The sequence below is a fragment of the Protobothrops mucrosquamatus genome, unplaced genomic scaffold, assembly GCF_001527695.2.
Source record: "Protobothrops mucrosquamatus isolate PMUCROS unplaced genomic scaffold, P.Mucros_1.0 scaffold_297, whole genome shotgun sequence".
NCBI lineage: Eukaryota > Metazoa > Chordata > Lepidosauria > Squamata > Viperidae > Protobothrops > Protobothrops mucrosquamatus.
Genome location: NW_015386373.1, coordinates 168956 through 188812, shown reverse-complemented (window position 1 = coordinate 188812; position 19857 = coordinate 168956). Strand labels below are relative to the sequence as shown.

General features: G+C 40.4%; 1 protein-coding gene across 3 annotated transcripts in view; it reads left to right on the top strand.

Annotated features, from left to right (window-relative positions):
- Positions 1-5456: 5456 nt before the first annotated feature.
- TPD52 (tumor protein D52) overlaps positions 5457-19857 on the top strand; it is a 26088-nt gene continuing 11687 nt past the window's right edge. For 2 of the 3 annotated variants that reach the window (XM_015832056.1, XM_015832058.1), the window contains exon 1: positions 17298-17436. In XM_015832056.1, the coding sequence (XP_015687542.1) occupies positions 17298-17436 (139 nt within the window). Of the gene's footprint in view, positions 5604-17297; positions 17437-19857 lie in introns of those variants that run through there. The other variant, XM_015832057.1, reaches the window with a different exon arrangement.

The window sequence follows — 19857 nt, the reverse complement described above, 5'->3', positions numbered from 1 at the left end:
GTGTTGTTGAGAAACTTCTGGTTTTCTTGTAGACAGAGGTAAAGGCAGAGCTATTTCGGGCAGCATCCATTTTCAACTGAGGCTCTGCAGCAAATATAAAGCATATCCAGGATTTTCAAGAACAGCAGCGCTTTGGAACAGAGCTTCACAAAATTCAAGGCATCAAGAAACGGGGCATATAAAACCTGGCAGGTAGCAAATAAATGAATCTCTCTGGAAGTCAGCGATTCTTGGGCTTGAAGGCAGGGGAGTGCAGGAGGGGAACAGTCTGATCACACATTGTAGGACTTTACCTACTATTCCTATTAGATAGATTTCTTATAAAATTGAATCAAACTTTCTTATGCCTCACAAACTGCTAAGAGACCCTGAATCACACTACTGCATTGTGCTGAAATCAACCAGAATACATCAGGCCTAAATCCGAATGAAATCTCAGGTTTCTTTGCAACTTGCCCTTTAAATTAAAAGCCAGTGCAACCACAGAGGGATGTGGAAGTGGCTATGGCAACAACTCCCCTGAGCAATCAGATTAGACATAGAAGAGAATGAACACTAGCCATGTATGTGTGCTTTTTCTGCCCAGTCTTATTTTTAAGTACTGTGGATGTGTAAATATTAAATATTTATTCTACTTTAAGCAGGGAAATAAATGAAATCTGATGTTCTTGTACATTATGTATCATATTTTATGGGCAACTTTTTGATTTGAAAAAAAAAGTAGAAGGATCTATCTAGAGATCTAGAACATCATTTCCTGACCTTATTTTTCCCCTCTTACGATTAGCTTCTTCTCTCAGGGGTCCATCGAACAACATAAACTTGATTTATCTGAACTAACCCTATATTTCAACATAAGCAGAATTAGTTAAAGAGCAGAAAAAGACTAAGAAATAGTGACAAGAGAAAATTAAGAGCAGTAAATAAAAGTAAATTTAAATAAATTTAGTAAATGCTCCTTCCCATTCTGTTCATGCAACCATCCTTTCCACAGATTCATATATCAATTCATATATTGTCTTTTAAACGTCTTCCGTCTTTCAGAATCTCATCAACACCATCCAATGACAATTAATCATTTTCCACTCAATCCACTCATTCTTCATCTATTCATTTTGCAATTCATTTTTTATACATGGCCATATCTATTCTTTACAGATATCTCCTAGAATTTTTCTTGTTTTCCTGCCTTCAAGAAAGAGATGCAAAAAGGTAATCTGACTCTACGTAACTCAAGGGTTATTTTCACTCAAGGGAATATTGAATGAATTGTATCAGTGAAACAGTGGGAATGTGTATTCTGGTGTCTGAACTCTGAACTACAGACCACAACTACAATTACAACAAGTATAGTGCACTGGGTGGCCAAAGGTCATCTAGTGAGCTTCATGGTCAAATGGGGATAGTCCAAGTTAAATACCTAAACTGTAACCATTGCCACACACAGTTTAATTAAAGAGACATGCAACACTTCAGGAAGTCAGATTATCTATGCTTGCTTAGAACATTTTTTAGCTAAGTAGGACATAGAAATACAGCAGGAAAGTGCAACTTAGTCCTGGAAAACCAAGGACCTGTAGTCCGATGGTCAGTACTGGTAGAAGTACAGATAAATATATCATAATAATCATGCATTCTAAGATAACTAGGACAGTGACAGCTAATTCTATCAATGTGACTGAAAATGCAGAATTAGAATTCAATTTCTGATCTCAAGGTGATAAAAAGATATCACATTAAATCCATTACATTAAGGTCCCTTCTTACCCACACCTAGCCCTACTTCACTGCCTCTACTTGGCTCTTCTAGCTAATGAGAGTACCTAGAACTTCTTAAGTTTCTGCTCTGTTACTTTAAAAAAAAAAAGTCTGTGTCTTCATAATGTACCCATTATTTTGTTCCAGACCATACATGAGGCAGATAAAAATAGTCCTGAACTGTTCCCAGTAAAAAGGCAGATGGGGAGACCAACCTACCAATGCTTATCAGCTAGCTTCCAGCCCCCCCCCCCCCCCCCCGCAACAAACAACTGAGGGGAGAAGAATGTGATTATGCAGCGTGGAAGTTGGTTTCCCATTTCTGGTTAGTTTGCTACAATAGTGAAAATACAGGATCACATCTGAGGTCACATATCACATTAAGCCATTAGGTGATTTATTTCTTTGGCATGAAGCATGAACCTAGCAACTGTGGTTTATAGATGGATCATGGTTTATTGCTTAATTAAATTGTTTTACATTATGTATGTCTTTGCATAACTACAGAAAAATTCTCATTAAGCTCAGTGGAATTTGCTTTTAAATAAAACTACACAGTTGCAATTTGAGTTCCTGTTGGCATAAAAGAAAACACTTCTACTTATATTACTTTTGGGGCTTGCAGATTTTCCTTTATTGCTGCAGCTTCATGCTTGGATGAAAGCGCAAGGACCACTATAGAAAGTGTCAGGGGAAGGGAATGGGAATGATGTAACCATCCATGCATCAGAAAAGAACTTCCATTTATAGAAACAGATTTTTGGATCCAAGCTTTTAAAATCTTCTAGAAGTGTTTAAATCCAGAAAATGTAGGGCAAACTACTAAGATATATAAGGAAAAGACTTGAACCCTTCAGATCTTTACCTTTAAATATTGAAGACAAAACTTCAAAATCTGTCCTAAATTTGACCATAAAACAAATTAACTCTTTTAATGCATTTGTATGCATTTATATTTCTTCAGATGAAGGTCAAGGCTGTTTCCTCACTTGTCATTAATACAGAGAGAATAAAAAAGATCAAATCACAAAACAAATATATGAAATAAAAGTGAATAAGTTGAGAAGTCATATTAGATGGTATTGATCTGAATACTATTGAAAGAAAAATCTTCATCAGGGTCCAGTCCAAGCTGGGAATAAACAAAATGGAAGACTGCTTTAGAAAGAAGCTTTATTGAAGAGCAGAACCACAACAGCATGTGGCTCTGGAGCAGCTGAACGCCTGGTGATGGGAGTGGTGGGTTTTTATACATTCTTGGGCTTTTGTGTTTGGAATTGTTCCTGTTCCTGTGGCATGAACTTTAACTTGATCTTTTGAGCGTGTCCTTTGGTATTGTGATGGTGGTGGGTTAATCCAATTATGTCCTAAAGGTCATGTCCTGCTTCTCTGGGGCTGTGGCTGATGCTATGTCTTGTGTTGGATGGGTGAGGGGCTGCTGGTTCTAGGGATCTTTGTCTTTCTAATCCCATCAACTCCAAGCTTCCTGGCTCCAGTCTTTCTGAAAGGATTATCAAATCTGCATTTCTACAGAGCTGGCTTACTCAGTTTCTGCTTGGGACTATTAAGAAAAACTGGGCCTGATTTTCTGCCTTTAAGATAATTGGGAAAAATTAATATTCTGCCCTTTTAATATCCCCCAAAATATTTCCTTCTCTGGGGGGTGGCTGACTTCCCACAATACCATCAAGTTTAAAAACAATGAAGTTATAAAGCAGTACTATATTTTGATGTGAGGGAAGGAAGGGTGGCTGACAAAGACAGCAAAGTGAGAAACAGTGAACAGATTAGTGTAAAATAAATTTAGATGCATTTTCTCATTTCTTGTCTTTTATTTCTTTGGCTTATTTTCTCTGATTTGTATATTAGCGCTTACTCTGAAAGAGCTTAGTGGTTAAGGCACCAGACTAGAAAGCCAAAGACCGGGATTTCTTAGCCATGAAAGCTGGGTGACCTTGGGCCAATCACTCAATCCAACTCACCTCACAGAGTTATGGGGAAAATAGGAGGGTATGTTTGCCACCTTGAGTTATTTGTAAAGATAATAAAGGTGGGATATAAATAAATAAAAAGAGGCAAAGAGACCGGCTTTATGGGTATGTCTATTTGTATTGGAGAAAAAAAGCTGTGCATCACCTTTAAACAGCTCAAGACCTCAATTAACATTAGGCAGGACCATAAAAGTGGGATAGGATTAAATCACACAGATAGGTGGCCTGATTTTTGTTTTTCATAGTTTTTGTGAGGACTTGCTTGCTTTAGGTCTACCATGTTTATCATTTTTTTCCCATCTTAAAAAGTTTTCAGAATGATACTGTTGATTTTCATTGGATGGACACTGGGGCTGCAAAAACAGGTTTGGAAGCCTGTTTGGGATCTTAAGGCCTCAGTCTGCCTAGAGCTGAATTACTCTGAATTCCAGTGCTATCGAGTCCTGGAGGTACAGTAGAACTTAATGCAGATCCAGAGTTTGCAGTCTGAACCTCCTTGGAGAAATGAATTATGAAATTTCATATTATAAAGAGTTAAATTGGATATAGTTCTATCATTCATAATTCATTGTAAGTAGAAAGTGAAACACATCACTCTGGGTGAGTCTTTTTATGCATACATAACAAATGTATATAAATTTACACTGAAAATGTCATTTTTTTCACTTTGGGTTCAGTCTGGTCCCTCCCAACCCATCTGGACTCTTCGCAGCTGTCTGGGCAAGTCTCTAGAGTTTGGGGCTCATACTACATGGTTGGAAATATCCAGCAGGTACTTTCTAAACTAAAAAAGTGACAGCTAGATTCAGTTATAATAATAATAATTATAAAGTTGGAAGGGACCTTGGAGGTCATCTAGTCCAACCCCCTGCTCAGGCAGGAAACCTGATACTATTTTGGACAAATGGGTGTCCAGTTTCTTCTTAAAAATTTCCAGTGTTGGCGCATTCACCGCTTCTGGAGGCAGGTTGTTCCACTGGTTAATTGTTCTAACTGTCACGAAGTTTCTCCTTAGTTCTAGGTTGCTTCTCTCCTTGATTAGTTTTCATCCGTTGCTTCTTGTCCTGCCTTCAGGCGCTTTGGAAAATAGCTTGACTCCCTCTTCTTTGTGGCAGCCCCTGAGATATTGGAACACTGCTATCATGTCCCCCCTCGTCCTTCTCTTCGTTAAACTAGACATACCCAATTCCAGCAACCGTTCCTTATATGTTTCAGCCTCCAGTCCCCTAATCATCTTTGTTGCTCTTCTCTGTACTCTTTCTAGAATCTCAACATCTTCTTCGTTCCAATCTTAGATAGTTGGGAAGCAATGTTTTGCACAGAAAATGCTCTGCACATATTCATTTTCTTCCATGCACGTTTACTTCTGGTCTTGTTGGTAGGGGCGGAGTCCTTACATCCGCAGCCTTTCGGCACTTTTAATTGTTCCTGCTAGGCTAGGGCAAGTCCTGTTAGGAGCCAGGCCCTCTTGAAGCGGATGTCAACAATGCCCGCGGCCTATTTTTCCTTAGACTTTAACCTGGGCTCCCGCTGCCGCACCTGCGGCGCACCTTCCCGCCGTGGGGTCAGCGGGGGGGGGCTAGTAGACGGTCGGGTGGCTTTTCTGCCTCCCCGGCTGACGTGGACGCCAACGGGAACCCGCCCTATAACAGGCGCGGGCGTCTTGCGCGCGGCGAAGCGAAAGGCGAGAGCGGCGCGGCGCTGTGGGGCGTGTTGGCGGGCGGCTCCCAGGCTGGGAGGCTGCAGTTGGTGCCTCGACGTCGCCGCTCTCCGTTCTGGGCGCCACCGAGGGAGGAAGAGTCCGCGAGAGGCCGACGGGGATGGCTGCGGAGACGAACCCCGGCAGCCAGCAAGGTAAGGCGAGCGGGGTGGTGGTTTGTTTGTTTTTCTGGTCGCGGTTCCCTTCCGCTCAAACCCGCCTGCCCTTGTCTTGGGGCTCCCGGGCGGCGGGTCTTTCTTTCGTGGGGAGAGCAGCCGTGCACATTGACAAGCTTTGGGTAGCGACCCCGCGTTACACTCGGGGATGGGTTTGCCTCGGCGGAAGGAAGCTCCGCTCCCGCTATGGAGCTCGAAAGCCGCCGCCGCCGCCCGCTCTCTCCCCCTTGCGACCCCAGGCTTTGGCTCCGAACTGCGTTTTCGAGCGAGAGGCGTGGCGCGCGTTGGGCGCCTCTTTCGCCAGAGGCCCTTCGCTGGTCCGCCCTTGCCCGCACAGCGGGGCGAAGCCGTTGTGATTGAAGCCCGAAGAACAGAGCACACACGGCAGCCGCTCGGGACGGTGGAGTTTTGGCGAGCACCCAGAGCGACCAGCGGCGGTGTTCGCTTCGGAGACTCTCTGTGCTCCCGCACCTCCTCTCCCTCTTGCCGTGGTGCTTGTTGCACCCAGGAAGTGGGAACTGCCTGGTTCTTACGAGGGGTGCTACTAGAACGTGGACTCACCGGTGTTGTTTAGGCGGGGAGCGATTTCCAAAACTTGGAGACAAAAAAAATAAAAACACCCGAATTTAGAAATTGCACTTTGGAAAGGTTTGAGGGGGCAGAACAGGAACAGCTGTCTTCCTTCTTGCTACATGGTGAGGACATTCGATTTGTTTGCCGGAGGTGTGGCTACCGCCCTACAAACGTGGTGGTCAGGCCAGGACTTGGTACAATACACTTTTCCTCCTATGGTAGTTATCAGGGTATCTTTTCTGAGGCATCTTCAGCTTTTGGTAACATAACAGCATATGGAAGTAGCACCTTCAACTTTAGTATAACATTTCTTCCACCCTTTGTGTCTGGTGTTACATGTACAGTATTGCTTTTTTGGAAGTGCAAAGCTAGGTAAGACCTACTCTGATACTGTGGATTGGTCTTACCATTGCTTCTGCCAAATTTCAGATTGCAGCAGATGGAGTCCTTGAATCCCTTGGTGGTGGGCCCAAAGACGAGCATGAGCAACTTGCAAGAAGCTGAGATTGCTATTTCTTCTGTCCTTTTCTCTCATCTGAACTGATCTTGGAAAACTTGCCAGTCAGCTGATTAACAGTCTGGTTTAGGCTGAATTTGGGTGGAGGAACCCACAGTCCTTACTTTTTTCTTCCCAAAGAGAGTGCTGCCTGTGTGAATGAAAATCTAATAAAATTAGGCAGCTGTACTTGCTACTAAAGCAGCTCCAGGAGCAATTTACTAGATGAAAATAAACATTAATGCTTCTACTCTGTAGGATCTTTTTTAAAAGGAAGAGAATCTAGGAATACTTAGAACCAGGACACTATACGAGTTCCAGTCGGCACATTGCTAGGTATATGGGTGTGTATTACTGCACATGCAGTGAGCTTTAATTCATCTTTTAGTATTAACCAAAACAGATATCTGGGGAGAAAAAATTCTAAGGACCACACACTAAATTCATAGTCATGATTTAGTGAATTCTGATTGTTCTCAATCATAAACTAAGGATATTGAATGAATTTGTGCAATATAGTGATCAAAATGTGTTTATGCACTATACTGATGTTCTCACAAAAACTACTTTCAGAAGTAGGGAATTATAGTTCCCAATATACCTCCTGAAGATGATGGAAATTGTAAGATAGCACATCTGAAAAGCAACAATAATATGCAAATGTTGCATGCAGATCTAGTGGTGGTTGTGGCTTTTGATTGCCATATAAAGTCATCAAGTGAGATAGGCAGCCATATAAATCTTGTAAGTAAATAAAGTATCTTATGTTTTTCATTTAAACCGGTAGTGCAGAAAACAGATAAAGGTTCACTTTTGTATGGGTAAGGCAGACTGTGCCATGCTCACTTTCTCTGTGTGGATAAATTGAAGCTAAACAAGGATTATCCATCATTTAACACCAGTATTCTATAGAATCACTTCTGTTTCAGAGCCTCGGAAGCTCTGTCTGAAAGTGCAGCTGAAAATGCAACTGATTTGCTAGGTCCTTGGCTTCTGAAAGGAAATAATGGTTTATTGTTTAAGACTTGGAATAACCCACAGTTTGCATGATGAACTAACTGCACATACTGGATTTGCACAGCATGCTAACCTCAAATGTGTTTGCTTACTTTATGGCTCTGTGTATTGTGCAAATTGATAGTGGTTGGCTATTAATGTTAATACATGGACTTTTTTCACAGCATGTGTGGTAGCTGCTTTAATAGCTAATTTATTTTAAATTTGTGTGTGCCTTCAAATCAGTTTTTTACTCATGGGAACTCCGTGGACTATAGTCCCTGTGGTTTTCTTCGCAAACATTTTTAGTAGTGGTTTGCCATTGCTTCCTTCCTGGGGCTAAGAGAAAGTCAAAGTTTGGTTTGTACCTAAGGTGGGGCTAGAACTCAGTTTTCTGGTTTCTGTGTTCTACCTGGAAGTTGAGTTGTAGGAACTGGACTTCTTTTCTAGAAAAGAACTTCCAGACTATCTGGATGACTGAGAATCTTCATCAGCATCTTGATGTGCTCTATTTCCCCCCCCCCATTTATATTTCTTAATGGGTGAAATGCTAAAACAGATGAAATTCATGTATACAGGTAGTCCTCGACTAATGACTGGTGGCTTACTGACCATTTGAATTTAGGATGGACCCCCCCTCCCAAAAAAGTACTTATGGACCCAGTCCTCATGGATGGCTCCCCCCTGGTTACATTAATACATTTCAAGTACTTGGTATCCAGCTCATATATATAACCGTTTGCAGCATTCTGTGGTCACATGACCACAATTTATGATTTTGGCAAAAACACCCCATAGCAAGCAGTGAATTCTCGAAGTCACTTAATGACCATGGTGGTTTGCTAAATGACCACTGCAAAAAAGGTCATAAAATTGGTTGGTTATGTGATGACCCACTTTATGAATATCATGACTTATGATCATAATGGGTGACTTTCATTATGGTCACAAATAGCCTGAAATCTATAGTTTGAAGAAATTGGTTTGGTTTAATGAGATAGTAATAAACATTGATTGGCAAGCCTCTTATATTTTGTTGCCAAGAAAACAACACAAGCCAAGTTGAGGGAGTTTTTACTTTAGTAATAATTAAGCTGATCTGTATCTTCTCATAATAATATGTACTGTACTAATAACTTGAAGGCTATTATTAGTAACAGAATCTTCAATCAGAATGCTTTCTCAAGTCCCTTTGTCTTCTATATTGTTTTAGTACCATATTTACATCAAAGGAAGTTGACTCTCCATTAAAGATGGCACAGAGGAAGAATGGAAGGGAAAAAGAAACATAGAACAAGTCTTGGGTAATGCCCATTTCACAATGGAGCTGAATAATAATAACCAATATGCTCAAGATTGAGTCATTTCAATATTTGTGCAATTTACAAAAAACAGCTTTTTAAAATGAAATTACCTTTTTCAATGTTTCTCATGCAAAGGAGAAAGTAGTTCCCTCCATTCCTTGCTCCTCTAATATATATATAATAAGTGTGTTTTTAATGTTTACTTTAAAAAAAATATTTTAACTAGTTTTAAATGGTGAATACTACATGTAAACTAATTTCTTAATCTGAATGATCATTCTTTACAACGATGTACCAAGAAATAATTACAGGCTGGAAGTGTTAAGTGCTGTTTGTGAGCTTAACTATGATTAAGGTTAACCAAGATTCCAAACGGGGGTTATGTAAAAAAAACAGAATTTGTGTTTTACTTTCTAAATCTCACTTTTTTATTAGGCTATTTAAAGAGGAAGGTGTAACTAAGCCACAGAAAATTACTATAAATGCTTATTTTAATTTCAGAGAGAATGAATTTCTCTTGTACTACTGCATTATTCTGACAGAATATACTCCTAAGAAATATTGTAATTTTCCCAAATTTACAGTAGAGCAAATCTTGTCATTCAAAATAGTCTTTGTCCAATTTCAGATTATCTTTTCCAAAAATTTGTTTAAAGTCCCAAGAATAAGCAGAAAGCTTTCTAGGGAATATTTGAACAAGTTCTGCTAGACAAATGAACATTTAGAATTTATGTGCATTTTTTATGGAGCACACTTTGGCAATGTGTGGCAAGTTACATTTCATAGCTTGCTTAACAGCCCAGAATAAAGCTTCCTGTTACATGATTATCTATTGCATAGCATTTCCACATGTGTTAATTTTTTGTTTGCCTATAGACTGGAGTACAAGTATGCAAAAAGTAGTTTCCATAAAATTTTGGATGTGAGATTTTTTTTTTAGCCATGCTTGCTGGGGCTGATAGCCAAAGTCCAAGAATAGGTGAGTAGCACAAAGTAGATGCATTACCTCATTTGCAAAACCTATTTCCTATATGGCCATATCATTTCAAGTAGACAAAAAAGTCTAACACTAAGGTCTAATCTTACCAAACATAACCTTAAATCTATTGGGACCATTTATAGAATTTGTAGTCAACATAGCTGGATTTGATCTTAATATGCCTGAAGAGGAAGGGCTGTATTGGTGCTGGTCATGTTCTCTTAGAGATTTGACTTTTTAACTCTTTTTAAGGATTCTAAGCCAATGGATCAGTGGTGGGATTCAGCTGGTTCGCACCATTTTGGCAGAACCAGTAGCTAATTTTTTGTTGCCCAGGCCCAGAATGGACTTCTGGAAGCAGCATCCACACAGAGAACTGGTTGTTAACATATTTGAATCCCACCACTGTTATCTGGTATCTATTTCTGATATCTATTTCTGATATCTATTTTTTATGTTATGTTTTATTTCTGATATCTATTTTGCAGTGCATAATGATTTGAGTGAAAATGCTTATATTATGATATAAATATGTATTTTAAAAATTGATAGAAAGGAGTTCCATTCTTTTCCAATACGAAGCAAAGATTTATCTGGCAAAACAGTAAATAGGCTGCAGTAAATCAACTTTCTTCTATTAAAACATATTCCAAGAAAGTTATGTGCAGCAGTGCACAGTGGTACACATAACAGAGCAAATGAAGCCTCAAAGAAGCAGTGGCGTTGTATTGATAAATTAGAACAGGGGTCTTCAAACTTGGCCCTTTTATGACTTGTGGACTTCAACTCCCAGAATTCCTCAGCCAGGCATGCTGGCTGAGGAATTCTGGGAGTTGAAGTCCACAAGTCATAAAAGGGCCAAGTTTGAAGACCCCTGAATTAGAATAATGTTGAAAAATTAAATAAGCAAAAATTTGATTTGGCTTATGCAGTAAGTCTGCATACATAAATACTACATTTCTGTCAGTTGATCAAAATGGTGAATTACTATGATTTAATATTAATTTCTGCAGTGAGTAAAAAAGTACTGTTTCATAAAAGTGAACACGAGGTGGATTGAAAGGTTTTTTTCTAATATTTTGTTTTCTCTTTAGTATACATAAATAAAAAAGAAACAAAAGAAAAAAGGCAAAATACAAAAACATATCACTTGTATAGAAAACAGATTTTAAATGGAGCCACACTAGAAATCGGAGACTGTGAATTCTAGTCCTGCCTTAGGCATGAAAGCCAATTGGGTGACTTTGGGCCAATCATTCTAAGTCCAACTCACTTCAGCGGATTGTTGTTGTGGGGAAAAGAGGAGGAATTTCCATAGACAACCAGTTCAGAAGCAGACAGGGAAAAAACTGATCCAAGACTGTAAATCTCGGTTGGTAATATTTTTACTGCTTACATACAGTATGTAATTTGCTGTGCTCCATGATCCATAGTTTTGAGATATTTATAGATTTCACACATGTTATGTAAGTAGAACCATGTTGACATATGTAAACCATGTTACTCTTCCCAGAATTGTTACAAAACTTACAGCTATTAAACCAAACAGGGCAACACCAGTAGTAGCAATCCCATATCATATTCATACAGTATGTATCACCTCTATTATTTTATACTTCTGGTACAATGAAGATGCTCCCAAAACCTTTGTAAACATTTTCAGAGTGTTTAAAATATTCTTTAATATTCTTTTAAAACCTGTATTTCTTAACATGGGGTATTCCAGCACTTTATTCCAAACCTTTTATACATAATACCTTAAAACACTCTTGAATTTCTTATAAAAATACTGTGGTTTTAGAATCATCCTGTATGCATTTTAATGCTGAAAATAAGAGTTTTAGATGCAGCCAAACCGTGAAACCAAAAAACATACCCACTGTCTAAAATAGCACAGTGGCAGTATACTTAATACAGATTCCTCTTGCAAAAACTCAAATTTGCAATAATTCAAAAGCCTGATTGATAGTAAGATGATTCAAAGTATTATTACCCCTGTTGGCCCATGCATTTTCTAAAAAAAAAAAAAAACCTGCAATTTTCAGGCTGGGCTTGTCTCAGAGATGATGTTTGTAATTGGAATAAAAATCAAGGTATATTTCTGGCCCAAGACTTTTGCAATATTATCCTTTTCAGTGTGGGTTAGGGCCGGGACATAGCACTGAAGTAGCATTGGTCATGCCTGTGAACTTTGGAAAGCTCGGGATGGGAGTGGTGCAACCGTTCTAGCCCTCCTGGACCTCTCCTGGGTTTTGATGCTTCTTAACTGGTTTCAAGAGTTGGGAGGCACTATGTTACAGTGATTCTCCTCTTTCCTCCATATCCAGTTTCACTCAGTATTGAGCGAGAAGAGACTGAGCCCTAGGCTCTGCAGTGTTGGTTGCCTCTGGATGCCAACATGGGATGTTGTATAAATCAGTATGCTTAATTACATATATCCATCTCTAACTGGATAGGTGATGCTTTTGCATTGCTGGTCAAGTGTTTGGAGGCTGTAACAGTCTGAATGGGGAGAAACCCTGGCAAGACACTTGATTAGATTTTTGACACCCCCAGCTGAGTGATATTACATCTTTGAGTGGATGGGTTGGCACTCCCCTCGACTAAGCTGATGCATAATTTTTGGGCCCTTCTAGACCAGGTGTAGGCAACCTTGGCTCTTTTATGATTCGTGGACTTCAAGTCCCAGAATTCCTGAGACAGCATGGCTGTCTCAGGAATTTTGGGAGTTGAAGTCCACCAGTCATAAAAGAGCCAAGGTTGCCTACCCCTGTTCTAGACTCATGGCTCCTGCTCAAGGGGTAGGTGGCAGCCTTTGCATAAACACATTTTATGCACCAATTGCATTTTTTCCTGGACTTGTTCCTGGTAACTCGTGTAGCTAAAAACATTTTGTGTTCTGCCTGTTGCCCCTTCCCTGCAATCACATGATTGCATTTTGGGCACTTGATAATTGGTCCACAGCATCCCATAGTCAAATGACCGCAATTTATGACTTTTGTTTTGCTGCACACAGACATTTACTTCCAGTTTTTGGCCAAAAAAATACCCATTGCAGACAATGGATTAGCTCAGTGATGGCGAACCTTTTAGAGACCGAGTGCCCCACCCCTGCTCCACCCCCTGCCGTGCCCCCGCTCCGTTCTGCCCCAATACCATCCCCCACCCCACCTGCCCGCAGGGCCACTCACCACCTCCAGGGCCCTCCACAGATTGCCCAGGCAGCCCAGCAGCGCCATGATGGCCACGCCCTCTGCCTGCGCCCTGCAGTATCAATTGTGCACGATGGGGCGTGAGGGCAGAGTCTTGTCTACATTGCCTGGCTGCCATGTCCTTGGCTGCTCTACGCTGCGTGGGCCACGCTCAGGGGCGACTCCTCCAGGGGGGCTGCTGGTGAGGAGGGGGTCGTGGGGGGAGGCGAGGCTGGGGCAATGGCACATGTGCCCACAGAGAGGGCTCCGAGTGCCGCATCTGGCACCCGTGCCATAGGTTCGCCACCACTGGATTAGCTTAACAACTGCCGAATTCACTTAATGATCGTTTTATTCACTTAATGACTGCTGCAATAAAGGTCATAAAATTAGGCGTGGTCATGTAACTCTTTAATAATCAGTCCCACTTACAATCATAATTCTGGGAAAATGTGACCATCCTAGACCAAGCCAAGTCTAGGGAATTTCTAGAAGCCTGGCATTCTGACATATCAGCCATCAATAGACGCATAGACATTAACAACATCTATAGACTATGCAAAAGAGACTATCAACCAGCCCAAAAGGGAACAAAAAGACCTAAGCACCTCTCCACCAGCAATCAGCACTCAGATCAGCATAGATTAACTCCAAGGTTAACTTCAGACCAACAATCAAGTAAACAATGCCCCAATCAAGAAACTGCCAAAGAGCCAATAATAAACAGCCCAACCAAAGAATATGTAAGACAATCCCCTCCAACACTGACAGGCAAGCCACCAGAATATAAACTGACAGCAAACAGCACGCCTTACTAGCACTGATATTACCTAGTTTGGGTAATGAAACATCTGCTAGAAAACAAGCAAGCGCAGAGAGCATCAAAGACCCCTCATTGTAAAGAGTGAGCATCTGCAGTGACAGCTTCTTTCAAGTGACTCTGCATTCTAATTTTCGCAAATCTTCATACCCATATGATCACCTTTTGCGATTTTCTGACAAGCAAAATCAATAGGGAAGTCAGGTTCACTTAACAACTGTGTTACTAACATAACAACTGCGCTGATTCACTTAAGTGCAGTAACAAAAGTCATAAAATGAGCAAAACTCACTTAACAACTATCTTGCCTAACAATGGAAATTTTAGGCCCGATTGTGGTCTTAAGTCGAGGGCTACCTGTAGTCAAGAAACAGGCTGCAAAGTAGCACTTATTAGAGCAGCCATGGAGGTCGTGGAAAATATATTCAGATAATGTAATGCACGGGTGTTAAACTCGCTATGTCATGTGACGTGTTGCGATGTATTGCGACTCTTTGCATTGCTGGCAATGGGGTGGGCATGGCTTCGGTATGATGAAACCGGCCCGTGGGTCGGCAGTTTGACACCCTGCTGTAATGGGTCTATAGCAGTGGTTCTCAACCTGTGGGTCGGGACCCCATTTGGGGTCGATCGAGAATTTCATGGGGGTCGCCAAGCAAGGCTGTCTGCCATTTTTTTTGTCTGCCATTTTTTTTTGTCCACCATTTTTCCCCCTTTTCCAGCGGGTGCCTTACCTCCCTTGGGCTGGGCCAGCTGGTGGTCGGCCTGCTCTGTCTCTGCCGCTTGCCAGCTACACCTCAGCTGGCGCAGGGGGCGGAACCACGCATGTGTGGCACTCCCGGGCAGGGAAAGTCCTCGACTTACGACCGGTTGGGTAGTCCTCGACTTACGACCGGTTTAGTCCTTGACTTACGACCGGTTTAGTCCTCGACTTACGACCGGTTGGGGTCGCGGCATTAAAAAGGTTGAGAACCACTGGTCTATAGAGAACCAGTTTGTTCTCCAGCACTGGAGACGTAGAATCCACCAATGGGTTAACTGCCTTCCTGCCCATTAGACCGGGTCAGCCAACTTGTCATGCCCGTCCTGGGGTAGCCACTCCCCATTCTTGACTCGGTCTTCAGCCCAGGCGGACATGATAGTTTTGGCTCCCGGTCTAAGGCAGGTAACAGAGGCTAAAATATTGGTGGATTCTACTCATCCCATTCCACAGTTATTTCTACAGCGCTGGGACCAGCACTGTGTAAAATAACCTGTGGAAGGCTTGGGGAGGTGGGTCTTCCTTTATCAGACCTGCAGTTACAGCTGAGGTCTCGGCTCACCCCAAGGAAAACCCCTCTCCAGCTACTCAGCCCTACAGTCGGAGCCTACCCAACCCCGGGGGGGGACTTCTCTACTCTCCCTCCACACTTGTTTCAGTTCTCTCTTAAGGGAAATCCCTTTCCAGCTGCTCAACGCGGCAGCAGAGCTTCTCCGAACCGGGTGTGTGTGAGAGGATTCCCCTTTTATTTTACCTTCTGTGTCCGTTGCTAGGACGACGGAGAATCGGCGGGGCTCCGGGGTGTGTGAAAATTCAGCTCACATCGTCCCTGACTCGAGCCCAACGGTTCCTCACCACAGCAGGTCGGAGGCTGCCGCTCCTCCCGAGACCCATTTAAACCGGCCCATGGGCCAGCAGTTTGACACCCCTGCTGTAATGGATCTATAGAGAACCAGTTTGGTCTATGACTAAGGCGCCAGGCTAGAAACAGGAGACTCTGAGTTCTAGTTCTCTCTAATCCTCTTTGCTGCCATTTAGCAGATGTCTGGATTTTAGAAGACTAGATTTGATATCCTTATTTATAGATTGTAGAAAATAACATCTAATGAACCCAAGATGTCACCAGTGGCTTATAACATTTGACTCAATACATAAATTGCAATAATTGACTTTAGTAACTTCAAGTAAAGGGAACAAACCAACTTTTACCAGTTATGAATCTTGAAAAGGATCATTAATTTTTTTAACTTTGCTCCACGCCCAAAAGATAATATTTTTGCTATAACTTCTGACTTCAACAAGTAAGACTTGCATAATAGCAGATTATTAATAGATTTTAGTGATAAAATAGTGTCTCTCTGGACAGCTCTCTGTCCAAAGAACTGGAATTACAAACTTAAGAAGAAACTACTCTGATTTCCAGTAACAAGGAAGAATTACTGTATTCAGAAAAAGCCCTTAGATAAAGTGTTCCATTGAATGAATATGGGGAAATAACAGCATTCATAAAGTACCCAGGATGACAGACAGATAAAACAATTTGATCAAGCACTCAGCTGAAAAACAGGAGAGGGTTTTGAAGCAAGTCCTATTCTCCTGATTTAAGAAACAAGCTAGATTTGTATGCAGAAGTTTACTCATTCATGCTTGCACATATATTCAACATTCAATAATCTATGACTTTATTTTAGAATTTAAATGAGAATCTTACGCTGGTGCATAGATGCCATTTGCCAAGTCTTGGATGAAGTCTCCAAAATTTGTAGCCAAATTATATTTTTTAAGATAATATATTATTGAAGCTGGGATAACACGTTGGATAGTTTCATCTGAGGCATTGGTTCTTTTTCACTGATCCAAAGTCTATTTTTTCAAAACTTAGAATGCACAATAGCTTCATATCCAGTTAATGCTAAAAGCTGCACGGGTGTGAATTAAGAAAGATGTATTTTTCAAAGTTTATATGGAGATACTAGGAAACAGAATACAGTTGTTCTCTTTTGTATAACTGCTAAATATGCATTGCTACAATGCAAGAAATAGATGTAACTATTTTTTTGCAGGGATAATGGCTGCAAAACTCGGCTTGTGTTTTTGGGAGAAAAAAATCTATTCCATTAATCAAGCATGAAGTCTTACACAGATGGCTGATAGAATAGATTATGTCCAGTAATCCTTTTGTGTCCTAGAAGATTAAGGATATTCTGGTGCAATAGCAGTCAGCTGACACTTAAAAAAAAAATCCTGAAAATTCTTGGTGTAATCCAGCAAGGGCTAAGGCTTTCCAGGATCATAGGTATTTAATGTCTAAAGACCATTCTGGTGCATTGAGGGGGCGTAAACCACATATTTCTGGTTTGCTGCCCGCATTAGTCCATGCAATAAAGAAGTATTTCTGCAGTGACATTTCAATCTGGCAGCCTAAAGCTTATGATCAGATCAGCTTCAGACATACTTCAGGGTAAAGGCATAGTGGTGCAAAGAGACTAAGAAAGATGAATATGTCACTAGGTACAGGAAAGAATGAGTGCTCATGCATTCGAAGATCTCTGTGATGGACTGGCAAGATATGGATCTGTATGAAGATTATAAATCTCCTTTTGATTTTAACACTGGAATTAATAAAAACTACCTTTATTTACTGCCCAGCATGACTTTCTCCCCTCCTGAATCTCCTGTACTGAAGAATTCTGGTAACTCTCTTGTGTTTTAATATCTGTAATATTCTGAAAATGAATACTATTATAAGAGGAGATAACAGCTCAGCTTGCTTTTAGAGTTTAATAAGGCTCTGATTTATCTGCTGGAACTGAAAATGGTCATACTGTAAAAATATTCTCTATTTAGAAACAAACCTTTTTTGTACTGTAATCTTAGTGTATACAGTGATATTAATGCTTAGATAGAAACTATTGAAAGCCTAGTTTAGAACATGAATATATGAAATGGAATCTTGATACTTGATATTTGATATTGCCATGCAATTCCTAAAACTGCCTTGAGTCTCTTAGGATGAGAGAACAGTTGGTTTCTGATTCATGGGAAATAGAAATGATTGTATACCCAAAATGTAATTATTGAAAACTAGTGTTCCAAATGTATTAGATTTGAGTTCTCTTTTAGGGATTAAATAGAACTCATCTTAGATGATGGATGCAGCTGTTCATAATATATTATTTTGATATAAATAACAAGTTGCAACATTATTCTAGATTTTTTGCTAATAAAAATGTTCAGGCATCATTCATATTTTGCAATTTTTCCTTTGTGTTTGGTTAACAAACAATAGTACTCTTCAAAATGATTTTGAGACCTTCTGATTGATATATAATTTGAATTTCCTATCTGATTACAACAACTTCAGAGTAGCTGGTAGCCTAGAGTATAATTTGGCTTCAGAGAAGAAAATTGTAGATTTTATGTTCATGACAAAACTCACTGGTTTGTTTCATCTGCCACCTACCCTTAAATATTCACAATGATGCAAATCGTGCTTTGGATACTTCCAAGCATATATAGTAGTTAAATAAGCATTAATTAGCATTAATTCCTAAATTAGGAGTAAAAATTTTAATATTGCTCATGGCAGTGCTTAAATAGTCCCAGACAATGTGATGATCCATGGTGTAAAATGCTAAGAGTTCAGCAAAAATTCAGTAACCTCTGGAACATCCCACATTTTATATATCCCTGCTGCTCTTAATTTCTAAATAGATTGAGTGGAACTTTTGTAAATTTTAAATATTGGAAAATACTCATTATGAATTTGCATGAGTTTGCAAATATTGCAGTAGTGTTGTAAGAAACCCAGAGTCACCTGACAGGGAGATGGGGAGCAAACAAATTTAATAAATCAACAATAATTTTAAAAAGCTTATTCCATACAACTTGCAGTAAATTAGCATATCAAGTTTGAGAATATTTTGATCTCTTTCTGTAAAAGCGTTTTTTTCTCATACCCTGTAATTAATTTTCTTTCTTTCTTTCTTTCTTTCTTTCTTTCTTTCTTTCTTTCTTTCTTTCTTTCTTTCTTTCTTTCTTTCTTTCTTTCTTTCTTTCTTTCTTTCTCATTCATCCATCCATCCATCCATCCATCCATCCATCCATTCAATGTAACTATACTCTGGGATTCAGTTTGCTCATAAACTCAATCCTATTGCAAATGGGTAGCACATCAGGCAGGTAACGTCTGACTCTTTTCAAATTACAGGGGCTCTAATAAATTGTCATGGTATTAATTTCTTGAGGTCTGGAAACAAGTGGTGTGCCACTTCTTCATTGTTTGTAACATTAAATGTCATTCCTCTAAAATGAGAGCTGTAGAAAGAAATTTCTGTGACAGCAGTTTATTATGGCGTGGGGAGTAGGATGGGCATACTCTTTGTGGTATCTTGTGTCTGGAGATAAGTATGTGCTCATTGTTTACAGTTACTGCAATAAGCTGTGTCATGAACCTCTCCAAGTTCTAAGGGGGGTAGTCTAAGGGGGGTAGTTTTTTGAAAGTCTGAAATGAGAAATCTTGGGAGGACAGTAATGCTGGAGAAGGAAGACAATTTAAATATCACAAGTGACTTTTTTTCCTCTTAAACAAAACAGGTCACTATTAGGAATGTTTTACTATTTTAGCTGATCACTGTCAGATATGGCTGGGGTTTCTTCCGTCTTTATTAACTGTTTTTTTAAGGAGGACATCTTGGTTTTTCATCAGAAGTAATTCTCCCCAACAGAAATTCATGCTTCTGCTGCTCCCCCTATCTTCTATAAATAAATACATTTACTAGCAGGGAGTGGAGATTATATGATGTAATGCGTGTAGGACTTTGCCACCTCATTTGCAACTCTAAAGCACCCCAAGACTGAGTTGCCAGATTTCTATGCAGGGATTGTAAGATCAAAAATAACTAAGTAAGAATGGAAGAATCTGAGGAACAATGGGCCCCTGGGCAAACCACTCTAGCCTCGGTGGCCTTCGGGTGGCCCTTTTGGCGGCCCCGGTGGCCCCGATGGCCTTCCCAGCGGCCCTTGGAGGTCCGGGAGGACCTAAGACTTAAGAACTATTCCAGAGACTAGACTCGTGGGTGCGGCCGAAATTGGACATCTTTGCCCTCCCCCCC